The 27,114-nt window shown below is 44.0% G+C and overlaps 1 protein-coding gene across 1 annotated transcript in view; it reads right to left on the reverse strand.

The window, feature by feature from the left end:
* The window catches only part of spag17 (sperm associated antigen 17), a 327,444-nt gene that overhangs the window by 61,127 nt on the left and 239,203 nt on the right, over positions 1 to 27,114 (reverse strand). Inside the window, exons 40-45 of the mRNA XM_041210903.1 lie at positions 23,075 to 23,188; positions 15,929 to 15,980; positions 13,995 to 14,091; positions 11,786 to 11,989; positions 7,689 to 7,742; positions 1,577 to 1,679 (exon numbers count right to left, since the gene is read on the reverse strand). Coding sequence (XP_041066837.1) covers positions 1,577 to 1,679; positions 7,689 to 7,742; positions 11,786 to 11,989; positions 13,995 to 14,091; positions 15,929 to 15,980; positions 23,075 to 23,188 — 624 coding nt within the window. The remainder of the gene's footprint in view (positions 1 to 1,576; positions 1,680 to 7,688; positions 7,743 to 11,785; positions 11,990 to 13,994; positions 14,092 to 15,928; positions 15,981 to 23,074; positions 23,189 to 27,114) is intronic.

The raw sequence follows: 27,114 nt of genomic DNA on the forward strand, positions 1-27,114 counted from the left end.
AATCTGCGCAATAGAACACTAATTGAAATATATTTATAATACATGGTAAATCAAGGAATGCACTTTCTATTTGAAGCACTTCCCCATTTTATAGGAAAATAATGGCTTGGAAATTTGAGTGGACACTTGAATAGTGAGGTTAGATATACCCAGCATTGGGCCTCTGGAATTAACTTGGGGATGTGCAAAGAGTGAACTAGTGTCGGATCACTGTAATGCTAGGAAATTAAGGACTGGGCCGAAGGCCAGGATGATAGGAATTGGAAGTGATGACAAGGAGTGTGTGGGCAGAAAGATTGGAGATTGGGTCAGGAGAAGGGAAGAGATTGGAGATTGGGTCAGGACGAGGGAAGCGATTAAAGGTCAAATTGGGAGGAGGGAAGAGATTGGAAATCAGATTGGTGGAGAGAAGAGATCAGAGGTTGAGTCAGAAGTGGGGAAGAAATCAGAGGTTCAGGCAGGAGGAGGGAAGAGATCGGAGGTTAGGTCAGGAGGAGGGAAGAGATCGGAGGTTGGGTCATAGATGGAGGGGGTGGGATTGGAGGTCAGATCACAGAGGGGGAGAGATTAGAGGGCTGTGCTCCCTGTGGAGGGATCACAAATGAGCGGTGGGTTACTGACTCCCTTGTTTAAATGTGGTGTCAGGAGGAACACTCATGCTCTTCCCAGCTCCACAATCATGTAGATATATTTCAAAAATGTATTTTGTTGGTTGCAGCCTATCAGGTTACCCCAAGGTCTGATTTTATTGTGTGCAACCTACATTGGAGTGGGAATCTCAAGCAAGTAGATTAGATTAGACCTCTTTACTGCATTTGCAAGGGCCTAATATCTGTTTCAGTTCTGGACACTGCAGAATGATTTTTCTGTCCTTTCCTAATAAGGCACTTGGTGTACTTGACCTGACATTTACACCAGGGCACGGGGGCCCCAGTGCAACATAAAATTCCACCCATTTGTTTCAGGTCGAAAGCCCTTCATCAGAACTGAATAGAAACTCAGTTTCTTTCTCCCCAGATGCTGCCAGTCCTGCTGAGGATTTCCAGCATTTGCAGTATTTTGCTTTTGAATTTGAGAATAGTCTTTTAATTCACTTTAAATTGCACATGCCTTACTATAATACTAGGTCACTTGGCTTAATTAGCAAGCTGCGCACGCAAGGAATGTAGTTTAGAGATAGGACTAAATTGACATAGCCCGATTCTCCAACCTGCACTCACTGTGACTCCTGCTCTCAACTGGAAATGTAGAGATATCCCTTATATTCCCCAAATAATCATTGTCCATTAATGATTCATCCTTCTCAGAGAATTCCAATATGCTTGTGAAGCATGACTAAGGTTTCTAAAATCATGACGACTTCCCCTTATAACAGTAATAGACGTTGGTTTGCTTTCAGTTGTTAGGAATTTTGCTGTGTGTAATTTTTTTGTAGAAATATTCAACTTGTTCTATTTTGAATAATCTGATGTTGCACATAAATGAAAATGCCCACCCTTCTGATGAATAACAATGTTACACATTTAGAGAGTGCCTTAATTTTGTGCTAAAGATTCAAAGAGGAAAACTGCAGTACCTGGGCTGAGTCAAAGTCCTTGCTCAGGTCAGACTGAAAGTATGATGGAACAAGCATGTTCTTCAGAGCTAGCTTGATTCCTTTCGCTTTATCAAGCTCTTGCCTGTCAGTACAAAGATACAGTAGTTATGAGCTATGATGCATTATTACATCTGATGCCAAATACACTCATTGACAGTGTCCAGTTGTACAATATGTAAGGTTATCAGTGGTCAGAATCTGATAATTACCTGTGAAAATGCCTTCTATGTTTTGGATTTCTCTGCAAGTTGCAGTATTTTTGACAAAGCAATCTTGAAATTGTTTTATAATAATGATTTCTGACAACTAATTATCCATTCACTTAAGGAAATAATTTGTTCATTCTTATTTTCTTTCTTGCTACGCATTATCACATATATGTATTGGAGATCATGATTAGCACTGAATTCAAGCAAACCCACCACTTAAATGTAACACACAGGATTGCAGACAAAGACTGTCAATAATCTACAGGCCATACGTGGTAATATTGTGAAAAATATCAAAATGAGTGCTTAGTATTTGCTGCTTTAGTATTATTCTGTAGCTGGAAGAATGGGAAAATCCAAATTGTCAGTTTAGGTTTTTTTTAACTGAACTCTGAATATCTTGATCTCAAAATCTAAACAGTAAGTCACTGGTCAATAGGGAAAATTACATTTAGTAGTCTAGTCAAAGTTTGAATGTATATTCTATGCCTAATTCCAAAAGTGTAAGTTGCTACTTTTGATCTTCAGTGGCATGCAACATAATAGAGTTCTAACCTAGAGGAAAATAGATGAGAACAATCACTTGAACTGCTTTATTTATTCATGGGTGTGAACTTCACTGGCAAAGCCAGCCCATCCATATTTCCCTCGGGTGAGCCGCCTTCTTCAAGTGAATGTGCATATCTTAACTCATGGGTCTGAACAGGGCTAAATTGGAGTAGTTTATGATTTCATTCAACCTGGCTCATTTCAATTCAGTTCTCTTTTAAACACATGTCTAACACTGCAGTTAGAACCATATGGTTACTTTGTAGGGTGGCTGAGTTGTATTATTAGTAATAGATTTGAACTACAGACACTTCTTAAGTGGAAACATTAAGTTTATTTACAATATACTCAGCAGCAACTACACAGCCCTCCTATTGATTACTACAGATCATGTGATCTTTCCTAACAAGTGTTATTCTTAAAGATACATTACACGCTAAATAAAATCATAATTACTATATTCCTCCCCATTTAACTCAGCTATACATATATTTACGAGCACATATTTTTCAAGATAACAAAATATTTACACTGAGGAAGGAATGTACAAGCTCAGCCTTTCAGGTGGTTTCCTGGCACGTGGAATGTTGCAGCTCCACAACTTCAGATTCTTTGTCAGGAACCTCCTTTTGCATAGTTGCCTAAACATCAGGTGCTTTGGTGGGCGCTTGCAGTTCTGTATCCTCAACTCATACAGGAACATCAGACATGTCAGTCCTGGGTTGAGTAGCCTCAACAGGAAACGCCGACCCAGTCACAGTCACTGGTAGAACCATTTCTTGATGATTTGTCTCATTCTTCCTTAAATGATCCACATGCTTAGGGATGATCTGGCCTTCCACCTCCACATGGTAAGATAGAGGTCCAGTCACCGCACTTATTTCACCCGGCAACCGCTTTGGTCTCCCCAAAGTTTTTCAAGTATACCGGCTCTCCCACGGTAAATTTCCTGTCACGACTATTCCAGTTCTGTCTCATTCTCTGGCTTCCCTGACTCTGTTCCACCTCTAAATTCGGTATTATTAAGCTCAACCTCGTCCTGAGATGGCGTTTCAACAATAACTCAGCAGGTGTGACACCTGTTGTGTGAGGGGTAGTTCTGTAATGAAAAAGAAAGTGTGCTTGCTTGGTTGCCATTAGTTAATTTTTTCATGCCTGTCTTGAATATTTGAATTGCTCTTTCAGCCAGTCCATTTGAGGAAAGGGTGGTACAGTGCAGTTTTTTACATAACTGATACCGTGGAGGCTGAAAAACCATTGAAACTCAGCACTCATAAACGCCGTGCCCTTATCAGAAATAATTACTTCTGATTGTCCGTGAGTGGCAGACCTCTGATGTAATTTCTCAATAGTAGCGCCCGACGTTGGTGACTTCACCTCATTTTGCTCAACCATTTTGAATGGACATTGACAGTAAGCAGAAACATTGTTCCCAGGAAATGTCCAACATAGTCAATGGCCTGAATTTTCCCATCGGCGATTTGGGGGCGCGGCCCGCTCATCAATGGGAAAATGACGTGGGATGATGTCGGGAGGAACCCTTAACGACATCCCGATCCCTTTAAATTTTCAGGAAGGCGGGCGGACAGCGAAATCAGCAGTCTGCCCGCCGACCTATCCATAAGACCATAAGAATAGGAGCAGAAATTAGGCCATTCAGCCCATTGAACCTGCTCTGCCATTCAATCATGGCTGACAAGTTTCTCAACTCCATTCTCCCGTCTTCTCCCCGTAACCTTTGATCCCCTTACCAATCAAGAACATTTCTATCTCAGTCTTAAATACACTCAATGACCTGGCCACCACAGCCTTCTGTGGCAATGAATTCCATAGATTCACCACTCTCTGGCTAAAGAAGTTTCTCCTCATCTCTGTTCTAAAAGGTCTTCCCTTTACTCTGAGGCTGTGCCCTCGGGTCCTAGTCTCTCCTACTAATGGAAACATCTTCCCCACGTTCACTCTATCCAGGCCTTTCAGTATTCTGTAAGTTTCATTCAGATCTCCCTCATCCTTCTAAACTCCATCGAGTATAGGTCCAGAGTCCTCAAACGTTTCTTTTTTGTTAAGCCTTTCATTCCTGGGATCATTCTCGTGAACCTCCTCTGGACCCTCTCCAGGGCCAGCACATTCTTCCTGAGATACGGGGCCCAAAATTGCTCACAATATTCTAAATGTGGTCTGACCAGAGCCTTATAAAGCCTCAGCAGCACATTCCTGCTTTTATATTCTAGTCCTCTCGAAATAAATGCCAACGTTGCATTTACCTTCCTAACTACCGACTCAACCTGCAAGTTAACTTTAAGAGAATCCTGGACTAGGACTTGCACTCCAGATTTCTGAATTCTCTCCCCATTTAGAAAATAGTCTATGCCTCTATTCTTCCTCCCACAGTGCATGACCTCACAGTTCCCCACATTGTATTCTATCTGCCACTTCTTTGCCCATTCTTCTAACCTGTCTAAATCCTTCTGCAGCTTCCCTGCCTCCTCAATACTACCTGTCCCTGCACCTAACTTTGTATCATCTGCAAATTTAGCCAGAATTCCCTTAGTTCCTTCATCTAGATCATTAATGTATAAAGTGAAAAGTTGTGATCCCAACAATGACCCCTGCAGAACTCCACTAGTTAACAGCCGCCATCCTGAAAAGGACCCCCTTATCTCCACTCTCTGCCTCCTGCCAGACAGTCAATCATCTATCCATGCTAGTACCTTGCCTCTAACACCATGGGCTCTTATCTTACTGAGCAGCCTCCTGTGTGGCGCCTTGTCAAAGACCTTCTGGAAGTCCAAGTAGATAACATCCATTGGCTCTCCTTTGTCTAACCTGCTCATTACCTCCTCGAAGAATTCTAACTGATTTGTCAGGCATGACCTCCCCTTGATGAAACCATGCTGACTTTGCCCTATTTTACCATGCACTTCCAAGTATTCTGAAATCTCATCCTTAATAATGGGCTCTAAAATCTTACCAACGACCGAGGTCAGGCTAATCGGCCTGTAATTTCCCGTCTTTTGCCTCATTCCCTTCTTAAACAGGGGGGTTACATTAGCGATTTTCCAGTCCTCTGGGACCCTCCCTGACTCCAGTGATTCCTGAAAGATCACCACTAATGCCTCCACTATCTCTTCAGCTATCTCCTTCAGAACTCTGGGGTGTAATCCATCTGGTCCAAGTAATTGATCCACCTTCAGACCTTTCAGTTTTCCTAGCACCTCCTCCTTAGTAATGGCCACCATACTCACCTTTGACCCCGACTCTCTTGAACTTTGGGGATGTTACTCATGTCTTCCACTGTGAAGACTGACGCAAAGTACCTATTCAGTTCCTCCACCATTTCTTTGTTCCCCACTACTACTTCTCCAGCGTCATTTTCCAGAGGCCCAATGTCCACCTTTGCCTCTCTCTTGCTCTTTATATATCTAAAAAAAACTCTTACACTCTTCTTTTATATTACTGGCAAGTTTACCTTCATATTTAATCTTCTCCCTCCTTATTTCTTTTTTAGTTGTCCTCTGTTGGTCATTGTAGGCTTCCCAATCCCCTGGCTTCCCACTGCTCTTGGCCGCATTGCATGATTTCTCTTTAGCTTTTATGCTGTCCCTGACTTCCCTTGTCAGCCATGGTTGCCTCGTCCTCCCTTTAGTATGCTTCTTCTTCCTAGAGTTCAACTGAGGCCATTGACAGGCTAATTAAGATAATTAAAGACCTGCCTGTCCAACCTTAAGGCTGGTGGGCAGACCAGGGGCCCCAGCGGGCTTCTGATAAAGCATGAAACGTCATCCACTGGCGAGATGTTTCATGTCCGTTTTTAAAAAGTCTATTAAAGTTTATGTCATTTTTATTAACATGTCCCATCTCGTGTGACATTGTCACATGAGGGGGACATGTCAATATTTTTTAAATTTTTCGACTTTTCTTACCTGTCACTAATCTCCCTGAGACAGGACTTTGCCTCAGGGAGCAGTGCGCTCTTTCACGCGCATGTGCGAAAGAGCACACTTTGACAATTGGGGAATCCCTCCCCTCCCCCCGCACAGGAAGCACATAGCCGAGCCGGTGGGGCCCGCCCGCCATCCGAGGGCAAAATTCTGCCCAATCGTACTCAGGGTCTACCTGGCTATTCCCATGGGTGTAATGGAGCTGTCATTGGCAACTTTTACAGTTGCTGACATTTCACACAATACTTTACCATACTCTCTATTTTGCTATTCATCCCTGGCTACGACAAATAGCTGCGTGCTTTAGTCTTCATTCAGGAAATTCCTGGATGGGAGCTGTGTTGTTCAACTAAAAGAGGCTCCCTTCCCTTTGGAGGGACTATCACTCATGCACCCCACAATAAGATGCCACCCTGACTGGTTATTTCATGTCTTCTGTTTAAGTACAGTTTCATTTCATCAGATACGGGCTCCTGTGACCATCAATGTAGCACTTGTTCACATACTTGTGATAGGACTGAGTCCTGACTTGTCCAGTCTCTGACATATCAAGCACATACCGGCAAGGAATCTAAGAAATTTAGTAGTAAAACAAGTTTATGTGGAACAGGGACATGCTCATCATTTTCTTGTAAAGGCAAAAGACTACGGGCATTGGCGATCGCGATTTCATTGCCAGGCCTATGTATGAAAGTGTATTCTTATGCTGCCAGAATTAAGGCTCTATTAGTGCTTCTGTATCTTCTTTCTATGCACCTTCTTCTTTCCAGCACAGACTTATATCTCAGCCTTCTTTTTGACTTCAGTATTGGCTAGACCTTTCTCAGATGCAAGCTCAACTTGTCTGAGCTCAATGGTTGAGTCACCCAAAACTTCATTATCTGTCTGCTTCTTGGAAAATTCTGCGAATTTTGCTTCCAAAACCTCTTTGGCTTCGTGTAGTTGATTCCTCAGATCTTCCTCCTCCGCCAGGACTTCCATGAGGAAACTTATTAGTTTTACAAAGTGCGTACCATCCTTGTTCAGGTGTGACTTTATGAATTTTGGTGCAGCCAGTGCTGGAGGACACTGAGAAGTAGGTACTGGCATTTGTACTGGGATTGATGACTCACTTGTTTTCAGGACCAATGAATTTAACTAGGCTTTACATACCAAAATATTTGAATATGCTGGAGAAATCTACTGCTAAGTAAGGCAGACAGCTATGGAATTATACAGTTCCTCCCAGAATGCTAATAAGTCACATTTTTAATGTATTTACACATTAATCAGAAGGCTGCCTGGAAAACAATAGATTTCTAAGGAACAGCATCCGGATTTCCATTATATTTTTTTTAAATTAGCCTCTTCCTTATTTTTTTCACATTTGACTTTCCTTGCTTAGCTTATTACCTGTGTTGTTCTAATCTTCGTGGCCACTTAGATATCTGGTTTTGCTCTTTATTACTGCATTAAAGAGATAAGAGAAATTAATATAGAATATTAAAATCACTGATATACTCATATACAAGTCATTCTACGTTTGCTTTGAACAAAAAGTGCTTGCTGTAAACAAAAGATGTATATAATGAATTGTTGCTTAACTTTTTAGGGCTAAAAAGACAAGCACATAATGCAAAAAATAGAGCAACATGAACAAATACAGTTCTTTATATTTAAAACTGTGATTAAAGTACCAGATTTATAGCAAATTAGAAATTTTCATTTAAAGTATATATTTTAGCTTTGTTGTTGGGATGCCATAATTTTCTTACCATTCTTGATGATACTGTACAACAAAGAACTAAACTACATATGAAATTAGAATGTATGTTATCAGACTATTGTCAAAATATTCACAATTTCTAGTCATCGTTTCTTCCTACTTGTATATCTCAATCTTCCTGGGCTAAAGATATTGTCTTGGCAGTTTACACTACTGCACCCTCAGCTCCACATTTGATGTTAGTCCTCAATACAACCATTACTCTCTCTCACCCTGGCCATTTCCCCTGAAATGGCTCTCATCTCTGCTCCCTTCATTCCAAGGGACACAGACTTGAAAGGAAGAAAGGATATGTGCACAACTGGTTTAGCCATTGACTGCCTGTCTGGCTGGACTACTTAAAATACGATTGGGTTCTGTTCTTGTTTGCTAAAACTGCTCACTACTCCAGGATCATCCTGGAATGCAAAGATAATCCCGGCTTCTTTGCTCTACTGCAAATTGTCCCTCGCTCTTTTAATTCTGCTGTAATCACCCCTCTTCTTAAAAAAAACCCTTGACCCCACCATCCCTGAAAACTATTGTCCCAATATAGCTTTCCTTTCTTCTTCAGTCCTCGAACATGTTGTTGCCTCCCAAATCCATTCTCATCTTTTCTGAAACTCTACGTTTGAATCCCTCCAATCAGGTTTCCTCCCCTGCCACAGTATCGAAGCGGTTTTTATCAAAGTCACAAATGGCATCGGACATGACTGTGACAAAGGTAAATTTTCTCTCCTTATCCCTCTCAACCTGTTTGCAGCCTTTAACATCTCTTTGACTCCCTATCCTCCTCCAGTGCTTTTCTGCTGTTGTCCAGCTGTGTGGGATTGCTCTCACTAGGTTCAATATTTATCTAACTGCAGCCAGAGAATCACTTGCAATTGCTTCTCTTCCTGCTCCCACACCATTACCTCTGATGTTCCCCTGAGGATCTATCCTTGGTGTTCTCCTATTTCCCATCTAAAGCTGCCCCTCGATGATAACATCCAAAGGCACAGCATTAGTTGTCACATGTATGCTAATAACACACAGCTCTGTCTCCCACCATTTTTCCTGACTCCTTGACTGTTGCTAAGCTTTCAGACTGCTTATCCTACATCCAGCACTGGATGAGCAGAAATTTCCTCTAATTAAATACTGGGAAGACTGAAGCCATTTGGCGGAACCATCCCATTTTGCACTAAGTGCGATAGTGAGCAGGAAAAAAGTCGTTTTATTCACCAGCTGCAACAAATGATTTTCATGCTGTATCATCCTATTCCCAGCACATCTCATCCCATTAATAATGCATGCACAGGAATCACTCCAGATCGCTGGCAGGGCAGCCTCTGATTCACCTGTCCCATTATCACCTCAGGCCTTCAATAATCTGGGCACCGTATTTAAAGGACACCCCTGCACTCTCTAATGGATCGTAAGCTGCTGGAAAGTCATGGCTGCCAAAGGGAGGAAACGTGCTGCCCCAAAATTTAGCTATGCCTCCCTCGGGCACCTACTGGGCGCAGTGGAGGCCCACCGTGAAGTCCTCTACCCCCACTCTGGGCGAAGCAAGGTAACAAATCCAGCATGGGATACGGTGACACCAGTGGTCAGCGTCAACACCCTGCAAAAGAGGACAGCTAACCTGTGTCTAAACAGGATGAATGATCTCCTCTGTTCTGCCAGGGTAAGTCACTCTTCTCATCACTCTCACCTCACACACTCACAAACACATCACACATCCACAGTGATCTCACTCACTGCCATTTCAAGAGACATCACCATTCACTCTCTCACACATACCTTCATCTGCCCTGTGGATCGTGTCCTCATCCCATCCATGGCACCACTCACCACCCACACATGCCAATCATCCTTCTCATCTGGCCTGGCAGGCATCCTGCTTACATTCTCTCCATCTGTCTTTGTGCAGGACAAGCTGGCACACAACAAAAGGGAGAAGTCGTGGACTGGTGGAGGAATGCCCAACATCAAGGTCCTCACAGACTTTGAAAATAGAGTCATCTAGTTTTTCCTGTCTGGCTTTCAGTACAATGCCGGGACAAGGGCTCCAGTGCAGGTCAGGCTGTGGGAATGGGGAGAGGGCAGCGTTTGGGAGCAAGACAGTACAGACTGAAGGAAGTACTCAAGCATGTTCCGGGATTGGGGGGAAAGGCAGCACATACTGAAGGAAGTACTCAAGCACATGCCAGTGGTTGGGGGGCAAGGCAGCACATATTGAAGGATGTACTCAAGCACATGCCGGGGGTTGGGGTGAGGGAATTGGCCAAGCACTTGGAAAAGCTTGCCAAAAGTGAGCATTCTTCTACAGCTGAGACCGTTCACCAGCAACTCCATTGACATGCTTGGAATTGGGCCTCTGAAGCTTTTCTGTTCACTCAAGCAACACGAAAGCATGAAAATGCCACCAAATGCTCCAGAACTTTTCACCCCTCGAGCGCAGGCTGCAAATTAATTTGCATTTTAGGGGGCAGCAGAGCAATTGGCTAACTGGGCAAGTTGTAGAATCCCTTTGCAAAAGGTGACCATGGTGTAGTCACTATTGGAGGTGCTCACAGCCCCTTGCAATGTCATTATTAAGATTTGGACCAGTATCCATCATGGTTCAACCTAATAGCACAGCCTTGTAGTGCAGGTTAGGAGAATGCCTGTGCTTGACCTGACAGCACAGCGTGCAGTCCAGTGGCTGAAGCTGCTGCCAATCGGTCAAGTGGAGTGGAGAGGAAATGGGTGGGGTTTCGGACAGCCAATGAGTGCACTACACTCTGGCCATCCAAGTGGTGGCCACGACTTTCCTGCATGCGTGAATGGGCTTTCAGACTAAACCAAGAGAGGTTCTTAGTACACCTGTGCTAACCCACGTGTCTCTCTCTCTCTCTTTGATGCTACAGGAGTAGAACATTAGGATCATGGAGCCTGGTGATTTAGCAGTGTGACTCATGGCTTACAGGGAGCAGAGAAGAGGAGCGCGGTGGAGGTGCCTGGCTCAGCAAAGGGAGAAGCACCTCCCTCAAGATGAAGGGGCCACAGAGCCTGCTGAGCACACAGCTGAAGATCCTCAGCAAGCTGTCACTTGTAAGCACCTCGCTAGACCCAGGGTCTATAGATGGCGCTTGTCATTCCTTCAGATGATTGAGAACCAATGTTGCTGAAGACTACGCATGTCTAGGGAACTGCTGGGGTTACAAAAGCCACCTGCTTCAGGATTGCTGCCATGGGTGCATGGAGGGTATCCACTGCCAAAGGCCTTCTAAGTGACTGTAGCACTTAATTTTTACACCAGTGGGTCCTTCCAGTGCTCCACAGTTGATTTGTGCGGGATCTCGCAAGCCTCCATGTACAAGTGTATTCAGGAGGTAACAGACGCCAGCTTCACAAAGGTACAGAACTTTGTGCATTTTTCCTGGGATCAGAAAGCCAGGAAGCAAGAGCACTGGGTTTTGCGCACATCCCTGCTTTTCTACAGGTGCAAAGTGGCATGCAGTCCCGTGGCATTTAGATCTCAGTGGCAACAAGCAGTCAACTATGTCAAACGCAAGGGCTTCCACTCAGAATGCTCAGCTAGCCTGCGACTGCCACAAACACATTCTACAGGTCTGTGCACGATTTCCAGGGAGCACCATGACTCCTACATTTGACTCGGACTCATCGGATTCCTTGCTTCCAGCAGTCCTCTGAGTGTCGGTGACCAAGGATGACCCTGCCTTCACCTGTTGTGGAACAGGTTGTGCGCTGTGCTCACCAGATTGTGATCCGAGGCTGCTCTACATCTCGAGCGCACCGTGGTGTGTGTCGCTGCGTGGTGGAGGGTGTGGGTGAGCACAGTAACAGGTCTTCAACGGTGCTGTCCTCAGGGTCCTCAACTGAGCTGCTCTTGGCACTGAGGTCAGGGGCAAAGGTTGCCTGAGGACGACGTGGCAGATGTGCCAAGGAGAGAATATTAGTCCTTGGCAGCCACATTAAACACAGAACAGTTCACTCAGAGCAGCGTTGAGAGAGGGATGATGTGATGCAGGATCCTCACATGGATGTTTGCCGCTGACCTCACCGTCACCGCAGGAACGGTCCACGTCCTCTCTGGCCAGCTCCAACAGACGACTCTTGAACGAGGTGAAGGCCTCGATGCCTGGCACTCCAGCCCCTGGTCTGGAACCTCTCCCGTTGATTGTGCTTGATCTTGTCTTGCATAAAGACAGAGGGAGAGAATGTGAGCAAGGCGCATGCCTGGCCAAATTAGAAGGATCCCAGGCATGTGTGTGTGCTGAGTGGAGCCATGGGTGGGATGAGAAGGCTAGCTCCAGAGGAGATGAGGCCAGATGGAGATGTGAGGGTGTGTGAGAGAGTAAGTTGTAATGTCCCTTGAGCTGGCAGTGAATGAGTTGCTAGTGAATGTGTGATGGATTCTTGAGTGGGTGAGTTGAGATTGATGAGATGGTTGACTTACCCTGGTGGCATGGATGAGATCATTCACCCTTTTTCTGCCCTGGATGGCTGACCTCTTGGGCAGAGTTTTCCATTCAGTGTGCGGGGGTGGGCCTGACACGCCGGAATGTAAAATGATACGCGATGATGTCGGGTGTGCGTCCCGACGTCATTGCGCCGTAGTGCGATATTTTGTTCAGCAGGTGTGCACTGGAGTTGGCTGCATGCCCGCCAACAATTAAAAGGCCTATTAAGGCCATTAAATAGGTAATTAACATGAATCTTACGCTGCCATCCAACCTAATAGCTGGCGGGCAGGCGAAAAGGCCAAGCGGCCTTTACATTTTTTAGGAAACCTCATCCACGAGCAGGATGAAGTTTCCTAAAACTAATACTGATTATGTAAAAACTTTTTCTGAAAAATAAAGTCACATAAGGGGACATGTTTCCTTAAACTTTTATTTTTTTTAGAAAGCACTTCAATCTATCTCCTCCCCCTACCTGTTCGGGTAGTGCTATCACTCGCATATTACGCTGGGTGGGCCTTAATTGGCCTGCCTGCATAAAACGGCAGTGCAGACCCAATTGCGGGTGGTGGATTCCTGACCGCCCCTGCCAAGCCCTCCTGACCAATAAAAAATCCTGGCCCTTGTGTGCAGCGTTGGCACTGACCACCTCTGCCATTGCCTCCCAAGTCAGAGTAGTGAGACTGATGGGCCTATTGTGGCCAGAGCGGGGATAGAGGACATCGCTGTGGGCCTCTATTGTGACCAGAAGGCATCCCAAGGATGTGTCACTGAATTAGGGGCTACAGTCTTCCCGGCTTTCAGGCTCATGTCTTCACCGGAGTAGTCCTTGTCTACAAACATTGAGAACAGTGTGCGCGATTGCAGTTTAAACATGGTGCCCGGCACAAGGAAGTGGTGAGGTAATGGCGAGGTGCGCAAATCGGAGGCTGCCTGCCAGCGATCCAGCGTATTTCCCATGACTGCACAATTTATGAGGTGGGAAGAGGACGATACAGCGTGAAAATCTGCCATTGCGGCTGGCAGGTAAAATGTCTTTTTTCACGCCCGGTACCTCACTTAGTGCAAATCTGGGACAATTCCGCGCTATGCTTCCAAAAGTATTTAATTGGTGATAAAGCATTCTGAGAAAGCCTGAAAGTCATGTTATAAATGCAAGACAAAAACAGAATTACCTGGAAAAACTCAGCAGGTCTGGCAGCATCGATGGAGAAGAAAAGAGTTGACGTTTCGAGTCCTCATGACCCTTCCACAGAAGGTCTTTTTTAAAATTAAATTCAGTTTACTCAAATTCCAGGAACTGTTACTTTCAAACAGAGGGTTTGATTTTTATATTGGAACTAACTGCTTGTAATATTGGGCTGCATTATTAAAGTTCTTTCGTTCGTTAGAATGCTGTTGGCCATTCATGTAATCTCTGTTCATTCAGTGGTTTTTGTGGTATGGAAAATAAAGCATAAAGCAAAAGAATATCAAAGTTCTGTGAAAGTTGGATTGCCATACCTTTCCAAGTTTACTTCAATCCATTCAAAGGTAGCTATCTCTGGTGTGCTCTTGAAAGCGGTTCCCACAGCATCCTCATAAATTGAGGCTAAATCAACTGTAACAAGTAACAAAGTTAAAACTAAGTTAAAAACTACATAGACTGCCAGATTTATTGGTTCACATTAATGCTGAAGATATCACAGTAATTTTAAAGGTGGCAGGGCAGGTTGATAAGATGGTTAAGAAGGCATATGGAATCCTTATAAGAGCAGGGAGGTTATGTTGGAACTATATAAAACATTAGTTGGGCCACAACTTGAGTACTGTGTGCAGTCTTGGTCACCTCATCACAGAAAGGATGTAATTGCACTAGAGAGGGTACAGAAGAGATTTATGAGGATCTTGCCAGGAGGAGAAAATTGCAGCTATGAAGGAAGTTTGATAGGCTGGGGTAATTCTCCTTGGAGGAGAGGAGGCTGAGGGGAGATTTGATTGAGATATACAAAATTGTGAGGGGCCTGGATAGAGTAGATGGGAAGGGACTACTTACTTTAGCATAGAGGTAATGGAATAATGAAGGCAGAAACTCTCAGCTCATTTAAAAAGTTGTCTGGATATGCACCTGAGGTGTCACAACCTGCAGGGTACAGACCGAATGCAGGAAAGTAGGATTAGTCTGGGTGGCTCATTTTTCAGCTAGTATAGAAACGATGGGCCAATTTACATTTTCAATCCAGAGGAAACTAATAATAGAGTAAAAGTACCTGTAGAAATCTGTGGATTTCTCTGCCAGCTGTTATTAATTCTACAAGCAATCTGCCATTACTACAGGTGATTTTAGATTATTGCTAGACAAATGTAGGTTCAGCTGAGTTAAGGAAATGCTATGATTCCACAGCAGGAGCTTGCAGTGCAGTGTGGCTATCATCTACTGCCCCTGACCCGTGTGAATCTAGCAACATGATGGAACTGAATAGTCTTCTGCCTAAACTGAATATAAAAATACAGATGAAGGTGAAACAAGATTTTAAGGGTCAGGTTTTGTGCTGTATCCATTTTTGCCAGCATTACATCAATTTTTTGTGCCACCAACATTTCCTGTCTGAGTGAGAAGAGCCATTTCCTAAATCTTCCCCATCACCTGCATATAGCTGCAAATGATATATGGTCTAAAACTTTGGATTTCTTTCATTTCTGTCCACCATACATCCCAAAAAATAAACCATAAACCCATTTAAGATGCATTAATAAAACTCCACCAGGTTACTACACTAAAATACATTAAGAAATTTTTTAATACATGCGAGAAAAAGAACAATTTTTAAAATGGTGCCTATTTGCATTTGTTCAAGAAAGATTTTATAATTATTATGCAAACGAGTTTCAGTGGAAACATGAAATCATAACTTCACTTCAGAAAACTGTTCCAAGCACAATTTGAACCCAGATTGCTGATTGTGGCCAAAGCGGAGACTTTGTGTTGCATGTCTGAAAACAGGGGAATACGAGACTTTAGGCCATATATCATTCAGAGGTATATGCAGTTGAAGGGGCAGATTTAGGAAATGGTTCCTCTCTCTCAGACAGGAAATATTGTTGAGAAGAAAAGTGGGTGTAACACCAGCAAAAATGGACGCGGCACAAAATCTGACCCTTAAAATTGCACTCGATTTTGCAAACCTGACAGCTACGTAGCACCTGGTTATTTCATGTATCTGTATTGTTATATTCTATTTTCAGTAGCAAGAAATCTTCACTCTGTGGCTATCTTGAATAACAAACTCTGATAAAGCCTTCAGCATAAAGCTACTGTGGATAGTTCCCAGTTATCCAACATTTGAATTGGTTGAAGAATCTAAAATGCTGTTACAATGGGTTTACTTTTTTTTTGTTGACATTGAAAATAATTCAAAAGTTCCTTGCTTTTGTCATGTAAAAACCTGGAAATGTACCTTTGCTTGCTTCTTTCTCTTCTATTTGACATGCTTCATCATCAGGGATGGACTACATAGGAATGATCATGTAAATTTTGTAATAATGTTAGAAGCACAGTCCAATAGAAATAAATGATAAATAAGATATACAATATAAAGACATAAAGCAGCCAAATAAAGCATCATACTGATCATCCAATAATGATATGCATTTAATAATATTACTACTGCACATGAGAACTTTTAACAATATTTCCATTCATCTTATTCTTTACTCTGATAAGGGCCAGTGCCTCCCCCTCTTAGAATGGTAGGGTGCTTGTTGGTTCATTGGTAAGCTACAACAGGTGTTGTAGCTCAATTATTTAAATAATTATACCTCTGGGAATTGGGAGGGGCTCATTGGTTCTTCCTCACTGCACTTTTAGGCATGTAGTAACACGGGCAGAATTTTGCCCTTGGCGTGCGGGATCGGCAGGGTTAGTTGGGAAGCCGACTGCCACCCACGATCGGCAGTGCCCCATGACTTTATGCAGGCGACCCAATTAAGGTCCGCCCAGCATGATCCGCAAGCGGCAGTGCTGAGCGCTGCCTGTATGGCGCGGGGGGAGGGGGGTGCGAGCAGGCCTCACACGAACTTCACGCATGAAGAGCGCAGAATAATTTTCCTGAGGCACAGAACCTCCTCAGAGAGATAAAGAATTTTAAGAAATAATAATAAAGAGCAGAAGAATGTAATGAAACATGTCCCCTCAAGTGACGCTGGGACATGGTTTTAATTAAAAAATAAAGTTTTTATTTTATTTGTATTTGCTTTTGGAAACCTCATCCTGCCTGTGGATGAGTTATCCAAAAAAAATGTAAAGGCCTTTTCGCCTGCTCGCCAACCATTAGGTTGAATGGGCAGTGAAAAATTAAAGTCAATTGTTAACTTAATGGCTTTAATAGGCCTTTTAATTGTTGGCAGGTGCGCTGCCGGTTCCAGTGCACGTCTGGCAACCGAACTATCACGCGACTGTGTGTTGACGCGGCACACTCAGTCGACATCATCGAACGTCATTTTACGCTCGGTCAAGTTGGGCGCACATGCACTCGCCGAGCTAAAAATTCTGCCCCAAGACTTTTAGGCTATTCTCCCTGAAATTGCAATGTGCAATATTATAAAGTTTATTTAATGTGATATCTTAAAAGCCCTTTGTCTGCTATTTTAGCACAGACATTAACCTGTTTAAAATAAATGGGTTAATGTCTCCTTTAAAGCAACAAAGGCACTGATATGAATATGTTAAATGTCAAAATATTCTTACTGGCACAGTGCTTCTTCATGACCATAGATATTATTTTCCTTTAGGTTAGCTTTGTGACATGGAAAATAATGATAGTTTATGAGACTAAGCTGAATTATAGATTTACATGGGGACAGAAGCAGGTCATTCAGTCCATCAAGACTGTTTTGCCATTCAATTAGATCATGGCTGATCAGCACCTCTTTTTTGCTTCCCGCAGTTCCACGGGCAGCATTTCTTCCAATGGCAAGCCGGGTGATGGTGGGGGGGGGGGGGGGGGGGACGCGGCGTGCAGGGCATAAAGTGACGCGTGGTGACCTCAACGTCACCGCACATAGTTCAGATATTCAGTTCAGCAGGCATGCAGCCAACTTGGCTGTGCACTCGCTGAACTGTCAAAGGCCTATCAAGGCCTGTTAAAAAGTAATTAAAGTAATTAACTGAGCTGCCTGTCCAACCTTAAAGTTGGCAGGCAGGTGAAGAGCCCAAGTGGCCTTTGCATTTTTCATGAAACCTCATCCACGGTTGGGATGAGGTTTCATGAACAGTTTATTATTTAAATAAAAATTTTAGAAATAAATAATGGACACATCCCAGCTCATGTGACAGTTTCACATGAGGGGACAATGTCCTTAAATATTTCCCTTCATTCAAATTTCCATAACTTAAAAAAAATCTCCCTGAAGCACCTCTGTACCTCAGAGAGTTCTCTGCGCTCTTTTGCATGCATGCGCGAAAGAGTGCAGGGAACAACTCAGGGAATCCCCGCCCCACCTGTACAGGGAGCCAATCGGGTTTGCGCCGGCCCCCGCACAAAATTTCTGGCCCATGTTTTGATAACCTTATCTAAAAAATCTATTGATCTTAGCCTGAAAATTTCAACGGCCCCAGTGTTCCCAGCCTTTTAGGGGAGAGTGTTTTAGGTTTGCACTAACTTATGTATAAAGAAATGCTTCTTGATCTCACTTCTCAATAGTTTAGTTCTAATTTTAAGACTTTGGCCTGATATTTTGGATGCCCATGCCAGAGGAAATCATTTCTCCGTATCTATTCTAGCAAATCCATTTATCATTTTAAATTCATTTATTAAATAGCAATGAATGCAAGCTGATGAAATTAGCATGTTCCAGGAGCTCTGAATTGATGACCTTATTCTGCCAAGAGATGTCGAGGATGTGTCTGAGACGGCAAAGGTAGAAACTGTTCAGCCTTTTCTCCTGCAAAACCTATGTTGTCCAGGTCTCACTACTGTTGGAATGCACTGAGGATCATGCTGGTAGACTCGCAGTTTGGTGTTCTCAGTCAGGTTGCTGTTGCTTCACACTCTCTTATTCAGCTTGGAAGTAACAGTTGCAGTTTTTGTGATGTGTGTGTTGATTTTAACATTGCAATAGATTGCTGGAGCCTAGAAGCTATCAACAACCTCCAGCCTCACATTGTCAATGCTGATAGATGGCAGTATGGGTACATTCTAGGCCATGACATTTGTCCTTCTGATGCTGATGGTCAAACCAAACGCCTTACAGGCGTGAGACAGTCTGTCTATTTACCATTGATGTTCCTCAGCATGGCTATGTGAAATATCATGACCTCAATCCTCCGGGCAAAGGTTAATTAGATTGTGTTTATTTAGACTAATTATTTCAACAGAATAGGTTAGGAAAGGCAATGGGCTACACACACTTTATGGGCAGAACTAGTTTAGTATTAGGCAGTTCTTTTTATCCGAGATAATAGTGAACCTGTGAAATAGATTGCCAGTTCATGCAGTGATTGTTGATTCACTGTATTCCTTCAAGCTAGAACTAGATCTGTTTCAGGTTGAGCTGGATATCATCTTGTGTAAGAGGTAGGTCTTCTGTAATGTAAATCGGGGCAATGTGATCCCACTAACCATTTTTGATTGCCTAAGGCAATCAGAGAAGAATTTTCAGATTTTATTCCCTAATTGGTTCGTGTTTTTGCCTGCATTTATTTTAAGTCTCACAATGATGGGGAATGTTTGTATTATGTTGTATAAAGCATCACAACTGTGTGGAGCAGGCTGAATTCTGTCCAATATTACCATGGTCTGAATTTCATGCTTGGCATGCATGCAAAGTCAGTGGGCGCGGAAGTGAATGTAGAATCTGCTCCCGGGCGAGATCGTATTTTCAATGCAATTTTAAGCTGGGTGGCTAATTAAGGCCTGCCCAGTGTGAAATGAGTCTTTTCAATGTTTGGAAGGGCTGAGCAGGGGAGGCAGGAGCCTATCGGGCACCGGGTCCAATGGCAGACCAGTGAAGAATTCAAAAACAGCAGAGGCAGCTCCTTGATGACTGCCAAGGGACACAGAGGGAGCTGTTGAGTTTGAGGAAGAAAAATTTGTGTGGAATAGCAATGGCATCCACACCTGCTGGGCATGCCAAGCAGGAAGGCAAGTCTGGTGGGCACTTGTTGCCCCTGGTTCTTGGATGAGTACCTGGGACTCCTTGTGGAGGAAGTCAGTGCCAGGTGGGACATCTTGATACCAAGGATGGCATAAGGACACCACCACACCTCACCAAGAAAGCATGGGCAGAGGTCGCAGCCCAGGCTATGATGTTGTGCAGTATACATGGGTGCAGTGCCATAAAAGGTTCAATGATCTGCTGCGCTCGGCAAGGGTGAGTACCGAGTTGGCATGGGTCTGTGTGGAGAAATGTTAATGGCTGGCCTTTCCCCTTTGGTGCTCAGGGATGTAAAAGTCTGAGTGCCACTGAGTGTCACTGACATCGGCGCTGGCCAAGGTGGTGAGCTATGGCTGCTTGGCCTGCTTGCTTTGCTGATTGAGGGCTACAACTCAATGTGCCCTGCAAGGTGTTCCTCAGGTGGGGTGGGCCAGGCTGCAATGGAGCTGCAGGTAGAGAGGGAACTAATCAGTGCTCCTTGGTCCTTTCAGGAGAAGAGAAGCCCTAACACCATAGAGAGGTCAAGGACAGGTGGAGGCCCCCCCAAACCTGATGATTCCGACAAGGTATGAGATGGATGTCCTTGAGGGGGAGTTGCGATGCCCAGCTCGGTCAACTGGTTCTGGAGAAGCAGGGATCTCTGACGAAGGTTAGAGTGCAGTGCACAGATGGGAGTGTGTCTGAGTGTGTAAACATTGTTGTGTTGTCTCATCTGAAATTGAAACATCAAACCTTCAGTCCCCATTGTTCCTTGAAAGATGATGGCTCCATGATGCAGATCTTCATTGTCTCGCCAGCCCGCACAGCATGCACAGTGACAGTGTGATGACTGATACTACTGACATGTCATTTTCATCCCCTAGAATTGCCATCTAGCAAACAATTGCAGGACCCCTAGGAACCACCCTTGACACCGGAGGACCAGTGCCCTTCATCACTGGAGGACCAGTGCCCTTCATCATCGGAGGACCAGTGCATCTGCATCACACCCCCTCTCTGCACCAGGCACCAGCACCTTAGTTCGCATCAAGTTGTCTGCTACAATGTCAGTGCACAGTGGGGAGGGCATGACACACTCACATGAGGAGCTGGTGGAGAACAGGACCATGCTGAGTCCGAAGCAGATGATGAGTCTCTGGAGTCATCTATTAGGCGGCGGAAGCTGGATATCCAATGGGATGTGGAGAAGGATCTAGCAGAGATTTCTGAGGTTTTGTGTGCCATGTTCTCAGTGTGAGTACTGCATTGACCCTGAGCACTGAGCGCACTGCCTCCTCCATTGAGAGGGTGGCGACTCTCATGGAGAGGCAGCTCCAGCAACACAGTCAGGGGTATGTGGGGTTGCGCTCGGACCTGCAAGTCTCCAATACAACTGCCAGCAAGAGCAGGTGGGCACCAAGACTCAGCACTCGCAAGCGTTCTTTTAAATCAACGAGCACAAGAGGGGCTTTTCATAGGTGATCTCCCATTTTGACATTATTTGTTAAGTTGTTTGCTGGCATAACTGTTAGCACCTTATAATGTTATGTTCATTGTCTGTAAGTGCCAAGAGCATAGATATTTTGCTTTTGTGTTAATGGCCTGAGTATGCTTCACTTGTTTTATAGGTGCAGGGCATGCCAGTTTCTCATGCTGGACGTGAGAGGCTCTAAACTTTATTGCACAAGTACTGAGTGGACTTTGGGTTCAATGGAATGGTTCATTGCAAACATCTGGTAAGGAGGTGGCGCCCGTGGCATGAGGTGGAAGCAGTGCCTTGGCAGCCTAGCTGAAGGTGCGATGAATCAAGGCCTCCCTGGTGTTCCTGCCTCCTTGAAGGTTCCAGAGGTCTGCCTCCATGTCCTCACTGTGTTCTTTCCTGGGCTCCTCTTCTGATTCACCACTGGAGTCATCATCTGTGGCTTGTGGAGCTGCATTGAAATCCTCATTCACCAGTGGGTCCCCCTTTGCCTAAGCCAGATTGTGGACAGTGCAGCATGCAACGACTATAAGAGACACACGCTCTGGAAGATATTGCAGCACTCCCCATGAACAGTCCAGGCATCTGAATCTCATCTTCAGCAGACCAATGTTCCTCTCTATCACCTCCCTTAAGGAGGCATGAATCCTATTAAACCTCTGCTGTGCTCCTGTCCTTGGGTGACGGAGAGGCATCAGAAGTCACTTTTTCAATGGATAGCCTTTGTCAGCCAGCAGCCATCCACCCAGCCAAGCTGGATAGACAAACAGCCTTGGTACCTGTGAATGTCGGAGTGCATATGCATCATGGGATCTGCCAGGGTATCTTGCACAGACTTGCAGAACCTGCGTCTTGCAGTCACAAACTATCTGCACATTCATGGAGTAGAAGCCTTTCCTGTTCACAAAGGCACCCGCTGACCCGCCTTGGACTCCCTGCTGGCCCTGCACCCACCGTGCCTACGGCTCTCCTCCCACAGGTCGCTCCCTTGGATGCTACCTGTGGACGCCTGGACTCCTCTCCCTTCTGCCCCTCTTTTCACCTCAGAGAAGTCCCACCAGTGGAGAAGAAAATACCCATTACCAGAGGAACAGAAAGCTGTCTGGAGACCAGAAGGATCCACACGGTATAAATCTTCCAGGAGCCTTGGAGCCACCAATGAGTCCTGAAATAAAGGCTAGCAATGCAAAGACTGAAGCTAAAACAGAGATAAAGCTGTCAAGTTTCACTAGGCAACCAGCAGCAAACTATCTCCTAAACTTCTCACTACTCACAATGGCAATGTTCCAGATCCATTTTATCCCACCCTTGGATGACAATTTGATAAAAATGTGCTGCCCACCTGTCCATTTTGCCTGTCAATGTAAAATCTTGGGCAATAGGCTTTTTAATGGCCTTAATTGGCCCTTTAATTGCCGGTGGGTGCAGCTCAGACTCCCATCCGCACTTGCCAACCTCAATATTGAATGTGTGTGTGATGATGTCGGGACGCACGCCTGACATCATTTCGCGCAATTTTACATGCGTTTGAGTCTGGTTTGCACCCAACCTCAGATAGTAAATTTAGGGCCCATATGTTGTATATTGTCTCTTAACTCATTTGTTTACCATGGTTACTTAACTATAAAAGTGCAGCCTTTGCCTTATAGAGGAATTGTCCCAAGAGCCTCTTTGAATACTTCCCATTGTTAATCTGCAAGTTTACCCATTAACAGCTGAGCCTAGTTTATTATGGTTTTCAGTTACAATTAGAATCTAATATAATTTCTGACTGACAGTTTTGGTGCCTGTGAGGTAGTATTCTGGATCAGTGCAACTTAAGAAATTAATTTTTTGATGTGATTCATAATCCTCAGAAGTGAGTCACATCATAAAAAAACAGGGAATTTTAGTTGTGGGTTTCTTCTCGAAACTGCCCACATCATTGCAGCAAATTCCAGTTAGATAAACCAGTCAAATAGCAGTGTCAATTACAACAGTGGTTTCTTACCAGAACCAGTTTGAGCAAATCAGTAGCATGCTCAATCTCTTCTTTGTTACGTGGCTCCTTAGGTACCATTTCAATTAGCTCTTGCTCCTTCTGCAGGCTGAGTTCCATGTACTTCTACAATTAAAGAAATATTATTCCAAACATCAGAAAATATGGAGCTTGCCTACAACATAATGATTCTTTGATCTAAGTTTTAATACCTTGAACAGAAAACAAACTTCTAAGTTTAAAATCTCTATGTTTCTACCGTAGCATAAGGCCTTCTTTTTTGGTTTTGGCACCAGGTACACCTCTGCCTGTTACTAGCTGTTGTGCACTTTCATTGCTCACAGATTGAGTGCCGACAGCTCCCAGCAATGTTTTAAGTACTGTGTACTTTGGCTGCTGCATTGAGTTAAATTGTTAGGGTATAAATTTGGACATCCATTGCTAATTTTGTTACAGGCTCACTGTGTTGGAGAAATTTACAAATATTAATATTACAACTGGGTGGCAAAATTTTGGAAGAAAAACGGAAACCTGTGGAACCCCGCCATCCCCATCAGCACAGGGGAAATACTGTTTAGGATTCCTTTACATTTGATCTATTTAAAGGAAGAAGGGGATGAAGAAGACCGCCTACGTGACATTACCTCTTTGCTGGGTCTGGTGACCCCCAAAGCCTTTGATGATTGTGGTTCAACAGAGAGTTGCTCCAGTTGCAATTCAAGAAGAACACACCCTTGTTATAGTCAAAGTGACCAGTGTCTTGATCATTTTTTGCCTCCTGGTCATTCCAAGAGGCCACTGGAATTACCTGCAATATTAGCCAATCTGTAAGACATCTGTGCATTCACCTAGTGATGGCAGCTTATTCAGAAAAGTGAACAGCTAAATAAAGTTCTCCAGCGACACAGGGAAGTACAAGTACAAAACCAAGAACTTTTCTGGATAGCAAAGCTCCCCAAAGTATAGAGGATTATTGATGGAGTGCATATATAACTATTAATACTCCCCCTTGAGGAGGTGTAGCCTTCCTCATTCATTGGAACATAAGAAGTAGGAGCAGCAGCAGTTCATTTGGCCCCTCAAGCCTGCTCCTCCATTTACAAGATCATGACTGATCTGATTGTGGTCTTAATTCCACTTTCCTGCCTGTCCCCATAACCTTTGACTCCCTTGTAGGTCAAAAATCTGTCCACCTCAATAGATTCAATGACCCAGCCTCCACTGCTCTCTGGAGTCGAGAATTCCAAAGATTAATAATGCTTAGAGAGAAAAAAAATCCTCCTCATCTCTCTTAAATGGGAGGCCCCTTATTTTGAAACTATACCCCCAACTCTAGATTCCCCCAACTCTAGATTCCCCCATAAGGGGAACATACTCTCAGCATCTACCCTGTCAAGCCCCCTTAGATCTTATATGTTGTTTTTTTGTTTCAACAAGATCGCCTCCAATTCTTCTAGACTCCAATAAGTACAGGCCCAACCTGCTCAACCTGTCCTCATAAGACAACACCTTCATCCCAGGATTCAACCTAGTGAATCTTCTCGGAACTGCCCCCAATGCAAGTGTATCCCTTCTTAAGTAAGGAGACCAAAACAATACGCAATGCTCTAGGTGTGGTCTCACTAATGCACTGTACAGTTGTAGTAAGACTTCCCTACTTTTATACTCCATCCCCCTTGCAATAAATGCCAACATTACATTTGCTTTCCTAATTACTTGCTGTACCTGCATTCTAACGGTGTGATTCATGTATGAACATACTCAGATCCCTCTGACAGCAGCATTCTGCAGTCTCTTTCCATTTAATTAAATTCTGCCTTTCTATTCTTCCTGCCAAAGTAGACAACCTCACATTTTTCCACATTCTACTCCATGTATCAATTCTTTTCCTACTCACTTAACCTATTTATATTCTTTTGCATTGTGTCCTCCTCACAACTTGCTTTCCTACCTATCTTCAAAACGATACGTCAGCAATTTTGGTTACAATATGCTCAGTCCCTTCATCCTAATCGTTAATATTGATTTGCAAAGCCATTAACGTCCAGTTGGTGGGTGACCATTGGCATTGCAACATGTAATTGACAACTAAATTCCCTGGCAGCACTTATGAGTTTATTCTCCTTTACTCAACCACACTATCTGTTTTAGATTCCCAGCAAGTATAAGGCTAACTTCTTGGAAATTGAGACTTTCTGCTATTGATTCCCCTGTACCATCTAAAACACAGCAGCTGAACTTGGATTTATTCCAAAGCCCCCACAAGAGCAATAATAGAAAACATTATTGATGAAAAATAAGAAAGACTTGCATTTATATAGCAACTTTCACAGCAAGATTACCCAAAGTGATTTACAGCCAATAAAGTATTCTGAAGTGATGAAATGTGGGAAACACGACAGCCAATTTACACACAGAAGTTCTCAAAAAAATAAGATAATCGATTTTAGTAATGTTAGTTGAGGGGTTCATATAGTTCAGAACACCAGGGAAAACTTCCCTGCTCTTTTTCAAAAATGCCTTGGGATCTTTTACATCTGCTTGAGAAGGAAGAAGGGACCCTGGTTTAATGTTTCAACCTTTGTTAGAAGGGGATTGGAGCATAAAGAATAAATATGCCTTGCTGGAATTGTATAGAGCTTTGGTAAGACCACACCTGGAGTACTGCATACAGCTTTTTTTTTACATAAAGAAGGATATACTTCCCGAGAAGGGTGCAACGAAGATTCACTTGATTGATTCCTGGGATGAGAAGGCTATGCTATGCAGAGACAGTGAGTAGAAAATATCAATATTCCCTGGAGTTTGGAAGAATGAAAGGTGATCTCACTGAAATGTACAAAATTCTTACAGGGCTTGACAGGGTAGATGCTGAGAGGCTGTTTCCCATGGCTAGAGAATCAAAAACTAGGGGTCATTGTCTTAGGATAAGGGGTCAATCATTTAGGATTGAGGCGAAGAGACGTTTCTTCACTTTGAAATTCTCTACCCCCAAGGGCTGCGGATACTATGGGAGTCAAGGGATATGAGGATAAGGCAGAAAGTGGAGCTGATGTAGAAGTTTAGCCATATTCAAATTGAATGTGCAGCAGCCTTGAGGGGCTACATGATCTACTGCTCCTCCAATTTCTTATGCTCTTCCCTGAAGAGCGACATCTCTGACAGCACTTCCTCAATACTGCACTAGAATAACCCTTGGATTTCTAGAGTGGGTCTTGAACCCACAATCTTCTTACTCAGAGGTAAGAGTGCTACCACTGAGTTTAAGCCACAGCTGATACTCTCAAAGAATGTTTGTCAAGGACAGGTTAGGAAATATCCTTCCGTGGTAGCTTATCAAAGTTTCTCCATTGTAGTGGTTTGCTGCATGCTGCACAACACAGCCATCAAATGAAAGAATACTGGGGACACGGCATTGATCTATTCAGCTATCTTTTTTTGGGCAGCCTTGACTCCACTTGATGAGGAGGGTGGTTTTCACACCCAAACATAGCACATTTTCTTGGTATCACCTCACTGTTACAATAATGCAGACCCTAGCGCTCTCTGTACAATACAAGCAAGAAACTACAAAGTTGAATAATTTTCAGTCAACAGAAAGTGCTCACTTTATGAAGCACTGCATGCCCAGGAAATTCTACTCTGCCAGAGCCCATGCATTCTAGCACACACCCCAAATCATGCTGAGAGTACACAAGTGCTGTATGAATGTTCTTCTCAGCAGAAAACATGGGGCTGAATTTTCTGGCTGGCGGGGGCAGGTCGGGGGGAGCAGGCACAGAATCGATCGCCACCCGCAATCAGGTCTACACTGCCATTTTATGCGGGCGGGCCAATTAAGGCCCGCCCAGCGTGGAACGCAGCTCCCAAGAACAGTGGGAGTGGGCGGGCGGTGGGGGTCTGCAATGGCCACTGTGTCCAACGGCAACTCGGCGGCATGTTTTAAAAAGTTGCTGCAACCTTTCCAAGCCTGCGAATAACGGCCAGTGGAAGGACTTCCCAGAGCATTGCTGTTGAGCAGGCCAGACAGGAGGGCAGGGCATGGAGGCACT

This window comes from Carcharodon carcharias, chromosome 18 (genome assembly GCF_017639515.1).
Source record: "Carcharodon carcharias isolate sCarCar2 chromosome 18, sCarCar2.pri, whole genome shotgun sequence".
Classification (NCBI taxonomy): Eukaryota; Metazoa; Chordata; class Chondrichthyes; order Lamniformes; family Lamnidae; genus Carcharodon; species Carcharodon carcharias.